The sequence below is a fragment of the Rhamphochromis longiceps genome, linkage group LG3 (assembly GCF_057381845.1).
Source record: "Rhamphochromis longiceps isolate RC_006_pf linkage group LG3, R_longiceps_female_GT1.1, whole genome shotgun sequence".
Taxonomy (NCBI): domain Eukaryota; kingdom Metazoa; phylum Chordata; class Actinopteri; order Cichliformes; family Cichlidae; genus Rhamphochromis; species Rhamphochromis longiceps.
In genome coordinates this window covers 62,895,927-62,912,698 of record NC_140559.1, presented here as the reverse complement: position 1 = coordinate 62,912,698, position 16,772 = coordinate 62,895,927, and the positions used below count along the sequence as shown (strand labels likewise).

The 16,772-nt window shown below is 41.8% G+C and overlaps 3 protein-coding genes across 3 annotated transcripts in view; 1 reads left to right on the top strand and 2 right to left on the bottom strand.

Moving 5' to 3' along the window:
- The window catches only part of LOC146675664 (uncharacterized), a 300,511-nt gene that overhangs the window by 172,800 nt on the left and 110,939 nt on the right, over positions 1-16,772 (bottom strand). The gene's annotated exons all lie outside the window — the stretch shown is intronic.
- LOC146675670 (stonustoxin subunit beta-like) lies at positions 5,284-5,898 on the top strand. The gene has a single exon (XM_085400646.1). The coding sequence runs from the start codon at positions 5,284-5,286 to the stop codon at positions 5,896-5,898; it is 615 nt and encodes a 204-aa protein (XP_085256772.1).
- On the bottom strand, positions 12,283-16,701 carry LOC146675669 (neuroligin-2-like). The gene is made up of 4 exons (XM_085400810.1): positions 16,663-16,701; positions 14,788-15,021; positions 13,906-14,219; positions 12,283-13,600 (listed from the first exon to the last, which is right to left on the bottom strand). The coding sequence occupies exons 1-4, from the start codon at positions 16,699-16,701 to the stop codon at positions 12,772-12,774; spliced, it is 1,416 nt and encodes a 471-aa protein (XP_085256936.1). The 3' UTR covers positions 12,283-12,771.

The window sequence follows — 16,772 nt, the reverse complement described above, 5'->3', positions numbered from 1 at the left end:
AAATCATACATGATTCCAAACATTTTTTACAAATAAATAACTGCAAAGTGGGGTGTGTGTAATTATTCTGTCATGGAAAAACACACTGCCATCAACTGTTTTGTTTTTGTCAAAATCACTGTAATATAATCACTGTACCTTTATATACACGTGACTTGTATTAATGCTGCTGCCCTCTTGTGGCTAAAGTGTAATTATGTTCTTGTTATTAGGGAAAACATTTGAGAGTAACATGAAAAATGAGTCAGCACTTTGGCTTCAGCTTAAGAAATCCTCATTTTTATGTCATCAGTTATAGTTGCATGTATTCATTATCATAATTTAACCTTTAATATTGATGTTTTAAATAGATTTTGAGTAAATTAGCAATTTTATGGTATTTTATGGTTGTATTAAATTAATACATCACTAATGAATTAATTATTTCAGTAATTAATTTAAAAATGTACATAATCAATTAAAGAAATATATTAATAATGAATTATCCATTAATTTCATTTAAAATGTTTCATTATTTGTTCATGTACAATTCAAATGAGTTAATTACATATTTAATCAATTATTGGTTTGTTTTCTATTTTAATTATTTTACTGACACATTTAATGAATTATTTAATGATGTATTTATTTAATTCACGTTGCTACTCCTGGCCCTGCATCGCTGTTCATAAATACATTTTATTTGTCAGCTTCACCCATCAAAGTCAGGGGGCGGGGTTAATGCTGATCAAGTCAAAACCATTGCTTTGGTCTGGTGGGCGTTCTTTTAGTGGGCTTTTCTGTCACGGCCTGCGTGGCAGACTATGATGAGGGGAAGGACGACCCAAATGCTGGACTCTTTGATGAGGTCAGTGCGTTTATTTACAGTGATGCTAAATAATCCAAACAACAATAAATCCCCAGTGCGTTCCCGACTCTGACATGTCCTCTTGCCAGTGTTAGTGTTCTTTGTCTCCGCTCCTCAGTGTCTGAGCACCCCGTGCTCGCTGCCCTCTCGTCTCCACACTCCTCCTGGGGAATAACAAAGAGGCAGCCGTCAGCAACGCCACAATGCTGCAGACTAACCTTAACTAACTCGCCAAGAGACTAACGTGAAGTTACGCAATGATCCAGCATCGGAGACAGCTCCACCACACTCCTAAGTAGCTCCTCTGACGAGGCTTGATCAGCTGCAGGTGTGAGTAATTCTCCTCCGCAGGTGTGGCCAGGCTCCTGGCTGACACACACACACACACACCTAGATACACAAACATGGAAACAGGAGACAGCAGCACCAAAAACACACATGTCCATAACTTCTTACAGGCCCTGGGTCACCCAGACCCCGGTCCCATGACAATTCCTCAAAACTAAGTAGGCCTACACACCAGGGTTTGGACATGTGTGGACCCAAACTATACTTAAACTTTACCCTTTTGTGTGTCACCAAATACACTTTAATATCTTCTAGACAAGAATGTAGTGGCATAATCTTTGACCTCCTAAGACCCGAACTCCTCCATGGCATTCATTTTTAATTTCTCTTTGATATTTGGGCTGATTGGGACCTGATGAATGTAAAAACAAAGAATTTTTTACCAAATTTTTGTTTCTCAGAAAAATGAGAGCCACATATGAGGATATTTGTCTAAAATTTCGATAGCACAGTGGCAGTGTAACATCCTCGTAAGTGGATATCAGGCCCTTGTAGAGCAAAATGTAGTATTTTGGTCTAAACAACCCAAAATGTGATGTCCACATATGTGGACGCCAGGTCCTAGGAGGTTAAATATCTGCTCACTTTGTCAAAATGAACCTAATCATCTCTGATGAGTTCAGTGATGTCTGCCAGCTCACCTTGCAAGTGGTCGAGCTCATACCGCCGACAACGCGGCCACAACTTGTAAACCTCCTGCTGACTATCAGCTCTGGAGTTATTTGTTTATGTTAGTTTCAACTGTTCCTGCAGAAAGTAAGCACGTGTTACTGATAAAAAGTCCAATAGAAGCAAAGTCTAAACTTTGAAAACAAAAACCTGTCTGATTAAGATCTGATCTTTGGGGGGTTTCAATAAGCAGTGTGACCCGTGTATATGCATCAGGGGTGGTTTTGATTATCGATTTATCGATTAAAATCGATTCTGGCTTGGATAACGTGATATCGATTCATTAAAACCCTGAATCGATTTTTAATATAAATTTATTTTGGCCAAAACGCCAGAATCTCAGGTTAAACCTCCCAAAGTTTCAACAACCACCAAACAGCTAAAACAGTAAATGAGAGCAGGAACACGGATTCTGCACAAAGACGTAAACACAAAGCGCGGAGCCGCCGACGCATCAGAATCAGTGAGATGTGACTTTCTCACCTGACGGCACGGACACGAGCTGAAAGCCGACAGCTGATTCTGAAGCTGCAGGTTTGATGTCTCTCCAAACAATATTGAGTAAACCAGCAGAAAAGGAGCTCCAAACTACGCTTCACATAAACATTGTCATGAATTCCCTCTGATTGTTTTGCTGCCACCAGGATAAAATCACACTTCATGCACAGCTCTCTCTCTCTCTCTCTCTCTCTCTCTCTGTACTTCTAGAACAGTTTCCTGTTTTCTGCATTATTCGCTTGCTTGTTACGCACAAGTCTACCGTTCTTACAGCCTGTCGGCCGCTGTTTTTTTTTCTTTTACTTACTTCTGAAAACAAAGCCTCGTTTCTGCCGTTCAATACTGAACAAATTTAAACTTTTTAAAATGATGCAAAATTGCAAAACGCTCAGCTGTGTCTGTAATCAAACCTCTGTAACTTTGCTCTGCTTCACGTCAGCAGCATCAGGTAATGTTCATATGTTCATTAATGGTTTTCTTTTGTTTTTGATGTACTGCAGAATATTTGTATAAAATCCCAGGCCAGGAAAACCTTCATGTTTTTCTGTTTGATCCTCAGCTACTTTGACACAAAGGCCTCTGCTGTGATGCTCACACCTTTGATAAAGTCTGGCAAGTGTCAGATTTCTTTTATAGATATAAAAATATAGAAATGTACTGATGCATGTAGTAACTGTTAGCTTTAACTGTACAAGGCTTGTTAGACATAATGAAACACATCGTGCAGATTTCTGGATGTTAGACTATAATTTTTATAATGATTATTAATCTTGAGTCTAAAAAGTCAGTCGAGTATATCCAGGATGTCTTTCTGTTAACTGGATTCACTGACCCTAACACTGGGACCAGGATAAGCGGTCGCATGAAGCTGGTTATCAGCTGACAATCTTATTATTTAATTAATTTAATTAAGTTATTTAATTTTTCTAATTTTTCCTCCACATTTCCCCTGAAATGAAGGGATTGTGTTAAACATGTTTTAGTTCCTCACATTTTTCTGCATCTCTTTGTTCAACCCCCTGAATTAAAGCTGAAAGTCTGCACTTCAAACACATCTGAGTTGTTGCATTTAAAATAGATTTTAGTGTATGTACAGAACCAAAATCAGAAACTAAGTTCTCTCTGTCCAGATATTTATGGACCTAACTGTATAATCTATACAGCACGTAAAAAATGCTGTAAATAAAGAAGTCTGTGAAAATGTGGCACTTAAGGTCAATTTAAACTGAAGTGATATAATCTTCTCCCCACAGTTTGAGTTTGTATTGTCTCAGCTGCAGACAGACTATGATATTAATATTATTAGTTATTAATATTATTAGTTATAAAGGACACCTTCCTGCCTTTAGTCTTATTCATGATGATTATTAGTCGTCTTCTAATGTCCACAAGTCTGAATGATGTGTTTCATAGGTTCTAACAAGCCTTTTAAACTTAAGTTACTGCATTGCTGAAACACCAACATCTGCTTATTGAACAAAACAAAAACAACCAAAAGTCCACACATCTGATTTCATTTTTATTTTAATAGACTTCCAAAGATTATACCAGATAACTGGCCTCAGAATATAATTGAATAAACATGTTTAAAAACAATAACCTAATCCTGTCTTGACAGGCTGAGCTCTTCAGTATCCACCAACAGCATCGTCATGCTGAGTCAGACGTTTCTGCTCCTGCTGGAAATACTCTTCCTCTTTCCACGTTGTACCAAATGTTTTTAAATGTTAGTTTCAATTTAAAATTAAAGATTAAAAAAGTGTAACACATATAAACATCAGATAATTAAGACAAGCGAATGGTTCAGTTCCACATGTGCTCCGCTGACACATTAAACTTCAGTAAAATGATGCAGTTATGAAACAACTTTAATCTAAAACAAACTGATTTGCTCAGGAGCAAAAACAGTGAAGTCAGTGACTGTAAGTGAGTGAGCTGTGCTGGTGACTGGATATCAGATTTCCAGTCATTAGAGCAGATAAGTGGCAGAACTATATTACTGATTTAATTTAAATGCAAATAGCCCAAATCCTGATTAAAGCATCAGGTTCACTTATAAAGTATTCTGTAGTTATCTTAGTGTCCATCGCCCTTCCCAACATGGGAATAAAGCAGCTGTGAGAGAATTAAACATGAATGAATGAATGGTACGGAAGTGGAGGAAGCAAGAAGAATGAGCTGAGTAAAGTTTGACTCATGCGACATTTTTGTTTCGCTTAATGCGCCTTATAATCCAGTGAGCCTCATGGTCTGTAAAATATGGTGCATTTGCAAATTATGTGCACAATATTGGAACTAAACTATTTTATATTGACAAACAGCGGCCCGCATTAAACTGTGACTGTCACCAGGTAATGTGGGCGTGTTTGCTGAATAAGCAGCAGGTGTTAAACAGCTGACAGGTGAACAGGATGCATGCAGGTAAACTCGAGGGCCCTTCGAGCTGATCGGTGGTGTCGTGAGGAGAATTTCAGCTCATTATTCATGTTACAGAAACACAGAGGTACGAGACCAGGCAGAAGACTTTCTGATTATTTGTTTTTAGTTAAAATAATTCCATTGTTGTCTAGTGATGGTGTGGTAAAGCTCTGTGAATGTGTCCAATTTTTCCGGCTTTGTTGCTTCACCCAAAGGCAGATCACACAAAGTTTAACTGCTTATTATGAAGAACTGACATCTGCTGGTCATTTAATGTTCAGCAGCACTGCTGTGAGAATACCTGTAGGACACATACCAGTGGATATGTGAGCACATGCACAGCTGCAGGGCTAGAAGGGCCCAAATGAATTAAATAAATAGATTCTTAAATAATTAATTAAATGTGTTATTAATTGATTAATTACATTTATTTAAAAATCATTAAATTTTTAATTTATTGTAAATGTTGGAAATGAAATTATTTGGCATTAAATCAATGATGTATGTATTTAATAAGTATTTTGAACTTAGATTCCTGTCAACTCACAATCGACACAAACACAGTGAACACAAAGCTCCAACTGTCTGACAACAACAGGAAGGTGACACATGTGGAGGAGCTTCAGTCACATCCTGATCATCCAGACAGATTTGATGTTTGTGAACAGCTGCTGTGTAGAGATGGTCTGACTGGTCGCTGTTACTGGGAGGTTGAGTGGACGAGGAGGGCTCGGATATCAGTGAGTTACAGAGGAATCAAAAGGAAAGGAAGGAGTGATGAGTGTGTGTTTGGTGGAAATGATCAGTCCTGGAGTCTTTGCTGCTCTGATCATTATTCCTCTGTGTGGCACAATAACAGAGAAACACCCATCTCCTCCTCCTCCTCCTCCTCCTCCTCTGTCTCTAACAGAGTAGCAGTGTGTGTGGACTGTCCTGCTGGCACTCTGTCCTTCTACAGAGTCTCCTCTGACTCTCTGATCCACCTCCACACCTTCCACACCACATTCACTGAACCTCTTTATCCTGGATTTGGGTTCTGGGATCCATCGACTGGTTTCATGAAGGGTATTTCAGACTTTTTTGGCACACTTAGGTATGAATTGACTCTTTGTAGTTAGTCTTACCTGTTAGAGAAACAGTTCAGTCTGTTCATGTCTGTGTCTTTCACTCAGAAACACATGATGAGATTCATGGATTCAGTCAGTTGATGTTTTAAACTAAACGATTCACAAATTATTATTCAGCACAAGTTTGGTGAGCAGCAGGGCTCATCCTGCTTTTTGTTTTTGTGCATTATAATGATGAAATAACTTTGTCATGTCTGTGGTGGCCTTTGGAGAATTAAACCATCCTTTAGAAACTAGATATAAATGTCATATTTTCCAACATTGATATTTTTCTGTGTTTCAGACGACAATGAAAAGATAAAGAACAGTCTGTAAATCACAAGTTATCAATTCAAATGATTATTAAAGCCACAAGAGAAGCTTCCTGTTATTTGTACCACTCACCTGGTCATGTGATCCAGCTGTGCAGCCAATCATAACTGCCATCACTTTCTACTTTGATATTTCCATGGTGAATGGACTGATTCTTGTTTAACACGTTCATACTCTGATGGATGCATCGGAGCGGGTTAGTGTCTTGCTCAAGGATACTTTGTGTGCCAGCTGGAGCAGTCAGGGATTGAACCACCAACCTTCTGATCATTAGATGCCTTGCTCTGTCTCCTGAGCTACAGCCATCATCAAAGCTCTTTCTTAAATCCTCTCTGAGAGGAGCTCAAACACGAGGAAGAGACGAAAGTGAGGGAAGAGAGTGGACTCATTAGTAAAATGAAAAACAGCCAGTGTTGATGTTTAAGACAAGTGAGGTAACAGAAACACTATATATAGCAGCGGTCACCATGGCAACATCAATGTCGGTTGCTACGTATTGTACTGATCCTGATCTGTGAGCCTCATATCAGGATATGCTGTTGTTTGTATTTGTTTGCATTGTTACCATTTTTGTGTCTTTTTTAACAAACTACTTTTATCTTGCCATCGTTTGTCAGAGAGTCAAACTAAATTTGGTTCATCTTTCTACAATAAAAACATTTCTTCATCTTAATTATTGTATGTGCAGAGTTGTAGTTACTCACAGTGACCACTGGAGGCGTGTGATCCTGATAGTTTCCCTGGAACCGTCCAGTTCATCCACATGAATGAAGCTGTTGGTGATTAACGCTCATCTGTACAACTTTAACAACAATATCAAACATTTAATCGCTCTGCAAACAGTTTGTCTGATGTATAAACTGTGTCTTAAAGGATCAAAGTAAATGTCACATTGAAAGCAGATTTCACTGTAATGTCCTCTGTTTGAAATATTCCAAATATAATCTGGCTTGGTAATGATTTACTCATATATTGTCCACGCAGACTAAAGCAGTAGGAGATGAGATGAAAACAATTAGAAGAATCTTTACTCTTTAATGTCACAAATTCCTCTTTGTATGTAACATAACAACATACATGATACAGCTGCAGCAACTGAGGCGAGGAGAGAGGCAGCAACAAGAAAACTGGAAGAAGGAGACCAACAACACCACCTGTGGAAATCTTTCCCCAATCAAGCGTCATCATATCAGCATTTCATCAAAAGCACACATGCTCCGACCTGACAATGCAGAGCTGTGGCAAAATCATTGAAATCATTTATGAAACAAATGAGTGCATCAAAAATAAGAGTGGAGCTGCAATGAAAGAGAAGTGAACTTTCTTCAGTCAACACAAAGTTTTCCCTGACAGGTGACATTTAATTAAAGTGACTTTATCACCACACACACATTCAGAGGCAGTCTACAGGAGCAGAGCTGCAGCTATTCAGCAAATGTCTCCCTGCAATCCTCACTGCAACACCTACATGTGAAAATGAAACCACCTCTACTGTTCACACATGAAACGTCGTGTGAAGAACCAGTTTTCCTCAGATCTCTGTTTTAGTAACTCTGAAGTCTGAACTTTGGATTTTTGCATCCTGTTTGTACTGATAACTGTCAGTGGATGATTTTGATCCCAAAGAAATCTTTAACACACATGTAGTGATGGGACGTGTGCACTGAAACAATGGTTAGGAAACAGAAATCGCCTGAGAATCTGCTCATGTTTAAGATTTCTTCTTTACAAACATTTTCTATGGCTGTTCCCAGTATGACCAGCGATACAAAGCATGGGAAATGGGGATTAGTTCATTCAGACAAATACACTTTTTAAAATGTAAAAATAAAGAAATGAATCAATAAAATAAAAAGTCAAAGAAATAAAAAATAAGGGTCTGAGGCGTCTGTCTCACTGTATCCATGGCAACAATTTACTTCCTGTTCCTTCATATCAGAACCACATCTTTGAAATCAAAACATTTAAGATTCAAATTCAACCACAGATGTGTTCAATTAGATATTAAATGAAGCAGTGCAAAGTTTTTATCACTATCCAAGTTTGAACTCTAAGTAGAAGATTTAAAAAAGCAACACACACACACACACACACACACACACACACACACACACACACACACACACACACAGTATGCAGACATGATTTAGCTGATGATAATATAACGACTGCACAGACCCGTGGGATGATTCATGTCCTTTTTCTTACTCTATGCAATGATGAACTTCTTGCTTCAGGACCTTCTTGATGAATTTGTTTTCTAATCCACAGTTTTCTACCTGATCTGTGTGTTTGAAGTAAAATGTGTTGCTTCAAATGTAAAAGTTAAACAGACAGAAAGCATCAACGTGGACTTCAATCAGTGTTTTGTGTTCATACAGGTCAGCTGTTGCACACAGAGCTCCTGGATTTACACTGTGCCCTGGTTCCTGTGTTTCTGTATGTAGTTTAGTCTAAAGTGGATCCTCCTCATGCACAGACTGAATTATCTGTTCAACAATCAGCATTTCTGATTCATGGATTTCATTTGTTTTTGCTAGTTTTGACTGAGATTTCAACATATCTGTGGTGGCATCTGTTCAGTGTTATGGAAGTTTTACAGCACTAATCTCACTTCACTCTGTAACATAACAGTGAACAATATTACTATTAGAAAGATTATTAGAGAAGCCACAATCAGATGATCCCCTATGAGGTGTCCTTGGTTATAGTGTGAAGTCATCTGAGGGGAGAGAGAAGAAAGAAACACTTCAGTGTTAATGAAAAAGTCATCAGTCTTCTTATGGGAAGAGACCTCCACCAGACCAAGACAGGTAACCATCCAACACGTTCTCATCCCAAAACCTAACAGACCGATGCCATGTGACAAACCGATGCCATGTGACAAATCGATGCCATGTGACAAATCGATGCCATGTGACAAACCGATGCCATGTGACAAATCGATGCCATGTGACAAATCGATGCCATGTGACAAACCGATACCTTTCGGTCTCCCTCTCTCTCTTGTGCTCCTGCTCCTGCCAAAAGCAAAGCAAAGCATCCACCCTTTTCTTACCGGCGTCGTGAATTGTTTGTCAACATCTACTCATCCTAACGTTGGTCCAGTCTTTGTCTCAGTGTCAAGTCAGTCAACACTTTAGTCCACATGGTCAGTCCAGTCACAGTCCAGTCACACACATCATGCACACACATTCACACTAGATCTTGCTGATAGTGGAGCCTCACGCACAAAGCATCAGAGTCTCCACCCTCATCAATATGAGCTCATTTATTTGTTCTTTCTTTTGTTTTTAGAAAAAGAGTTCTTTATGATCTTGGACTGGATTGACTCGCTGCAATCCTTTAGACAGGAACTCGCAGGTTCCCACAGGTGACCTTTTCCTCAGCCCATTGTAATCTGGAAAAGCTCACCTTATATTTGCTCTCACAACAATGTTTTACAGCGCTGTTAATTCAATCTTGCAGGCCTGCTTAGAACAAAGAAGGAGGAAAAGAGAGCTGATTATTAGCTCATCAGAGCACAAAACATCATCACCAAAGGGGGCGACACCTGACAGTTTTCTCTAAGTGCACTGTTACAGAAATAATGAGCCGCTCCTCGACATGTCCATGTTTAGTAAAACTCCCTCTATTGAAATAAGAAAACAAGCCAAAGCTAACTGACAGAATGAACCCATCACTAAAACAACAACCCCAAAAATCTTCATCACAGAAAAGTTTTGCTTACTAATCCAACAATATGTTGTGGGAATTAGAACTTTCCGGGCCATAAAGCTTTTGCCCGACTCTTGGCTTAACTAATACTGACATAGTCTGAAATCAGACTTAAAGTCACTCCCTCTGTTCATTTAGGATAAATGTATCTATATCTGATTTAGGCTAAGTGCCTTTTGTTTAGATGAACTGCTGGACTTCCAGACCAGCAGGTTTAGGGAAGTCTTTATGGGGTCACACTCTGACCCCCCCCCCCCCCCCCCCACCCCCACACACGCACGCACGCACGCACAGGCAACGTACTCTTTGTTTGTATGTAGACGTCATATGTTAATGAACGTCATATGTATATTCATGTAACCTCAATAAAAGAGCAGTGTTACGGGGGAGCGGACGAGAGCAACTGGGGTGAAGCGAAGGAACGGCGTTTGTCCGGTTCTCTCCCGTGCACGGGAAACATGAAGAACTTTGCCTACTCGTGTCTTGCTTTGCTATGTAATTAAATTGTCCTTAACGTTCCAACGAATAGGTTTATGCTACAAACCTATCACTGAGGTTAACTACACAACCCCTCGCCACCTCCTTATACACAGGAGTGAGTACAAAAGGGTTCATATGGACGCATCAGCCGGCCGTCCTTCTGCTCGACACTGTTAGCTGAAAGATGATCGGATCATCCTCTGTCCTGTATTTAAGGCTGAGAGTCTTTGTCCAGTCTCTTTTCCACAGCTACTGTCCACAGCACTGATCCACCTGCAGCACAGCCCCACTCAGTTGTTTTATGATTTACATTGTGCACGTTTCCCTTCCAGTGAGCTTACAAAACCTCTGACAGGAGAAGTCAGGCATGTGTTTCCCCCACCTCCCCTTTTAGGCAGTAATAAAATAGAAAACAAACAATCAAACAGGCTAAAGCTAGAGCACAAGCAAAGACAGCACCGGTGACTAAGTTCTCCCATACTGGACGTACGCTACCACGTGGGCTCAAACAGCAGCACATCAGCTCAGTTTACATACTGTTGACATCTTCATCAGAGGGTCAGCAGGGAGCGCTGCTGAGCTGCAGTCGTCTCCACCAGAGTGACGGAGCAGAAATCACAAACAGCACAAACCCACCGTGTTGTTTCCACCCTGTTCAGGAGATCTGAGCCCCCATCCCTTTTTTTCATGTTGCAGCTCTGCACTGCAGGCCCTGAACGCCTCCCGGTTACCCTCAGTGTGCTTAGAGTTTAATTTACAACCGACGAGCTCACAGATCATCTGCAGGCAGGTGAACGAACCCTTAATGTGAGGATAATAGCAGAGCTGAGCTGAGGTCAGAAATAGTCAGGAACGGTGTCGACACAGTGAAGTCAGCTGTTTGGGAATTTGTCTGATTATCAGTTTGGGGGGGGGGGCGGTGTTAAATAACAAAGGCGGTGTAGGATGGAGAGAGGAGGAGGGAGGGAGCAGTGATGATATGAAGTCAGAATACACATGTGGCAGACATAAGGGGGTCAGACAGGAGCAGCATCAGTCTCTGCTCTGTTTTGTTAATAACGTAGAAAAATAATTTTGTACAATCAAGCTACATCGACGGACGCTTTCGACGGACGCTTTACCTCACGTACCCTAAAATGAAAAAGTAGTGACAGTAAGATGGAGGCTGCACATGACACCATGACTGAGTTCACAGCTGTTGCTTTGATTCTAATGTTTAAGACTTTTGGCATCGACTCCGTTTTAATAAATGAGTGCTGGGAGGCGTCGTTTGACTTCAGGAGCTCCTGCGATGCTCCTGCGATGCTCCTGCGATGCTCTTACTCTGCGGGAGAAAACCAAAAACCAAAAGTAGCAAACATGGAGCGATATGACTCGTTTAGATTTTGGGAAACGTGCATCGACAGGTACAGTGTCCTTTTCCCCGCGTCTTTAAAAATGATTCATGCATAGATCCCCCACTGAGAAAACCCTTTTATATACTTTCTCCTTTGTACACATTTTATATAGAACTATATATAATATCATTTCTCTATATCTATATTTTCAGAAAAATTCTTTCCACACAATAAAAAACAACAATTAAACAAATGCTTCAAACAAAACAACAAAAAGAGAGAAGATGGAAGAAAGAAAATCACGACTGAGGCCAGTTTGGCACTTTGTCATGAGAACATGACAGAACTCTGTTAGTTGACGGTAAATAGCGAAACTCTATTTTTCTTTGGTTTTTCTTCTCCCTCGATGAGAAATGAAACACAGCAGTACTTACTTGGCACCTAAAAATGCTGGTCGAATGAAAGATATCAGTGTTTTCATAGTTATATGTTTAGTGTACGCCTCCCGCCTCCAGACTGCTCAGCAGATCGGGAATTTTTAGAGAAGAGCAGGAGGGAGGCGTGTCAAATGAGAGGAAGAGAGCAGTAATAAAACACGGATGTAGAAAAGAGAAGCATAATGTGCACATAACACACAGGAGATGGAAAAAGAGATGACGCCAACGTAAAAAAGAGAAAACAGCGAGGAGCGAGAGAGCATTCGTCCCTTTGACAAATGTTGGAGGTCTTGAGCCTGGAAACAGCAGACCGTCTTTGAAAACAGTATCTTTGAAAGATCTGAGTCACCCACCCCAAACTGCTCATCTGCTGCTGGACACTTCAGTTGCACCTCCACATGCCACCAGTGGAGGGAGCTGCCAAGTTTCACAGCACATGACGCAGCAGGTGTAGTTGCTTTTGGAGAAAGAAGAGAATAAGAGGACAGAACGAAGGCCCACGTCTAGAGGCCTCCCTTCCAGAGCGGAAGCAGAGCCAGTGTTCCTGGTCCCTAGGTGGCGCTGTGTCGGGCCTGTCCCTACTATACCCTGGTGGTGGAGTGGGGGTGGGGCAGGGTGTTGTTGTGGCCGGTGGAGGGGAATGTGTTGAAGGCGTGAAGAGGCTGCATGCTGGTGATGGTGCTGGGGATCACGGTGATGGTGTTTGGCGTCATCAGCGGCACGTTGTCGGGGGCGCGGCGCAGCGCCAGGGTGTAGTCGGGAGGGCAGGCGGGCCGCAGGATGTCGTGGGGTCGCAGGGGCTCCATGTCGTGGTGAGCGTCGTGCTCCCAGTCCTTCATCTGCAGGGACATGATCTCCTCCTCCTGGCTATGAGCCAGGTCGTTGGCGGGGCCGCCCCGCTGAGGGGACAGCCGGTGCCGGCGCATCTCGTGCCACTTGTCACGCTTGTAGTAAAGGGCGGCGAAGGCCAGGATGTTGAGGAAGAAGAGCGACGCTCCAACTGCAACTGTCACGCTCAGTTCGGTGGAGTAGTCGCGGGTGTCTCTGGGAAAGAGGTCCTGGGGCGGGCGCTCTGAGCCCTCGGGCTCAGGATCTGATGGGAAGGTAGGGTAAGGATGACGAGTGGTTCGAGGAACGTTGTTTCTGGGCCTCATGGTGCCGGGGTCACGGCCTGCGGGGGAGCGCGTAGTGGTGGGAAAGAGCACGTCGTGCAGGCTGTGAAGATGAGGGACTAATTCCAGCCAAAAGGCCACTTTGTTAGCTCTGTAGTTGTCTCTGACACGAGGTTTCAAACCGATGTGAAGGTACTGCTTGTCCTTCCAGTTGAACTTGGTCCAGATGACCTCCTCGAAGCGGTTGGGCTTGGTATGAATGAACTCGGTGTCCTGAGGGACGGGCAGGTTGGGGTCCCTGGTGGAGCATAAAGGTTAAACGTTTCAGTTCAAAGTTATATTCAGTCTCCATTATAAGTAACATGTGGCATCAATACACTGAATACAGACAGGAGGCCCATTCTCTGTGCAACCTTTAAACTATCTAAGACCAACCGGCTGCTCTGGGATCTGGATGCTTTTGGTGAACCAGTATGTTCAATTCTTCAAAGCCACACGGGAATTAAACTAGCAACCTAGATTCAAGTATTCAACATGACTAGAAGGCTATCAGAGAACATACAGTAACGTGTACAGTTTACACTACTGTGACATGAGGCCTACCCAGTCTTTGCGAAGTTAGTCCAGTAAGTCATGACCACAGCGCTCAGCATCACATCGTTCTTGGAGAAGTTGCACGGGAGCAGGTCCATGGCACCGATCATCGGTACGCCGAACACGTAAGGTATCTCGTCTCCGTGTGCGGCGTCGGCCCACTCGGGCCGCGTCTCGGTCTGGCAGTGGTGGTAGAACGTGTAAAAGTAAACTGGGGACTGAAACTCAGCATGGAGTTTGGCAGTGGCCACAGCTGGTGCCACCCACTGGTGGTCCGTAAACAGGAAGCGAGTGAGAAATCTAGAGAGGAAAAAAAAGTCTTTCTGATAACAGAAGGAGTGACAGGCAGCAGAGAGGAAGCATGACTGCATTATCCAAACATGTCTGTACTGTGACTGTGGTCCGGCTGTGAGGGGTTCGCAGGCCGATCTGTCAGAAACACCGACACTGAGATTGGGAGCCCACTGCCTGGGGGATGATAGCATTACTGCCCACAGAGCCTCAAAGGTTAAGGCGCAGACACGCCGTGATGTGGATGAGTGGCTCTCTTTAGCACGCTTGTCTTGTTTGATGCACTTCACTGGGCTCACATGTTACTGATTCCATTCTTTACTCGCATGTTTTAAACGCTTAAAGCACTTTCACAGCTTTTTATATTCTTTTGAAAATTCATGTGAACTCAAGCTGTCAGAATTGTAATGTAAGCTTTGATAATTGTCCACATTTGTCATTTTGACGATTATCCGTTTATTTTAATGAATACAGCAAACAGAAAAAAACGAACAAATCAACAAACGCGGCTCCTAATAAGACAAAACCTGATGATGCTGCAAAATGCAGTTAAGTGAGAGGAGGCTGTAAAATGGAATAACTGAAAAAGTGGCAGTGTACAGAGGTGGCGTCCTCACCCTCTGGGTAGCCGTAGAGGTTGTCAACAAAGCTGGAGATGGTGTAGTCGAACGCCGCAGCTGAGATGCCGTCGTTGTCCTCACTGTCGTCCACAAACTTCAGCCCCTCTCCCTGGTTCACTCCTATCAAGATGTCATAGTTTAGGAGCTCCCCCTGGTGGAGCAAATAAGGAAGAACATGCTGAGTGCTGGGACAGAGCCTGTGTGCATCACAAGTCTACAACAGGAAGTGCAGCTGAAGCACAGCTTTGTGAATTGGCAGCATTTCATTTCCCAGTAAACAAAATAAAGATTAGCTGTTGCCATGAAATTCCTACTATAAAATGTAAATACTGCAATATATGCAGGGTTCATACACATTTTTAGGGTCAAATTCAAGCACTTTTTAAGCACATTCAAGGTCAATTTTCAAGCTTTTCCAGCACATTACCAAAAAAGAAGCATGTTTCACTTTGCATCACCTCAGTAAGACCTTGTAAAAATTTAAACAAATCATCTGAGGTCGATTTAAATGTCTTTTGTTCCCCTTTTGTTAAAAGAGCAGCACACAAAAATACAGAAAAAGGAAACGGTTGCCTTACATGCATATAGTGTACAAACTCAAAAAACACATTCCTCTTAAAAATTAAGATGTGCAAATGTGAACAAATCAACTTGTTAGAGATCTTCATCTCCACTGTAAATAAACAACAAGCCAGAGAACAAGAAAACTGCACCAAACACCACAAACACCAACAAATTAATGTCTTCTCATCAGACATTGAAGCTTCTTTCCTGTGTGACATAAAAAATAAGAGACAGATGTTTGTTTTGTTTTTTTAACTAGTTAAGCACCCACGTTCAGTCATCCACCCATTCACGCACACATTCACGCACTGGTGATGTAGCTACAGCCACCCTGGGGCGCCACCAGGCCCTCTGACCACCACCAGTAGGCAACGGGTGAAGTGTCTTGCCGGGTGAAGTGTCTTGCCCAAGGACACAACGACCGAGACTGTCCAAGCCGGGGCTCGATTACAAGGCGAACTCCTAACTCTTGAGCCACGATCGCCCAGTGGGGACATGGGGACATTTCAATTTCCAGCAGGAAGCTCCCCCTTTTTGTTAAACCCTTTAGATCAGGGGTCGGCAACCTGCGGCTCTTTAGTCCTTATAGTGCGGCTCCGCGTGGTTTGTGAAAATAAATTAGCTGAAGTGTATTTTATTTATGTTAGTTCTTTTTTTAACTTGTAGTTCTAAATTGGAAGATTATTGTGATTTTGCAATATACAAATAAAATTATATTTTCTTATTTTTTCATCGCTCAAAATAAGCGTCACACTCGCGGAAGCCGGTGTACCCGGCGAAACGCCGTGCATTTATCGAGCCTTTCAACCCCAGATAGGCCAATTATGGCTCTTTGGCTCTTTGGGTCTTAAAGGTTGCTGACCCCTGCTTTAGATGAACAGAGTTTTTTAATTAAATACATAATCTTTAATAAATGTTCTCTTTTATAAAAAGTAGGATAATTAAAAAAACTTTTATTATACCTCTATTGAGTAGAAAAAAAACTCGTGTTTTCTGTCGTCTGTTATATAATATTAGGGATGTTTGTGACAATTAATTTCTTAATCGGCTGGACTAACCAATAGTCCACAACCAGGAAACACTGAAATTTTAAGTTAAGTTTGAAAACAGTTTAAAAAAAAATACCCCATTCCAAAATGTCTTGTGACAATCTCATTGGCTTAGGGAGTGATGATGTCATAGATCTTAAGAATCTTAAGTCCTTTGATGTTTTTCCTTAAGTAGGGGTGAGAAACAGCAAGTTTTAGTTCGTTTCAGCAGCATCTGTGTTTGCAGCCTACAAAACGTTCACCACAAGCTCTTCAAAGTCATCGTATAGAAACTCCAACATGTTTCCAAGGAAAAAACAACCAATTCAAAAAGATTACGCCGCCTCTCCTTCCTGGCGTGGCCGGCCAATTT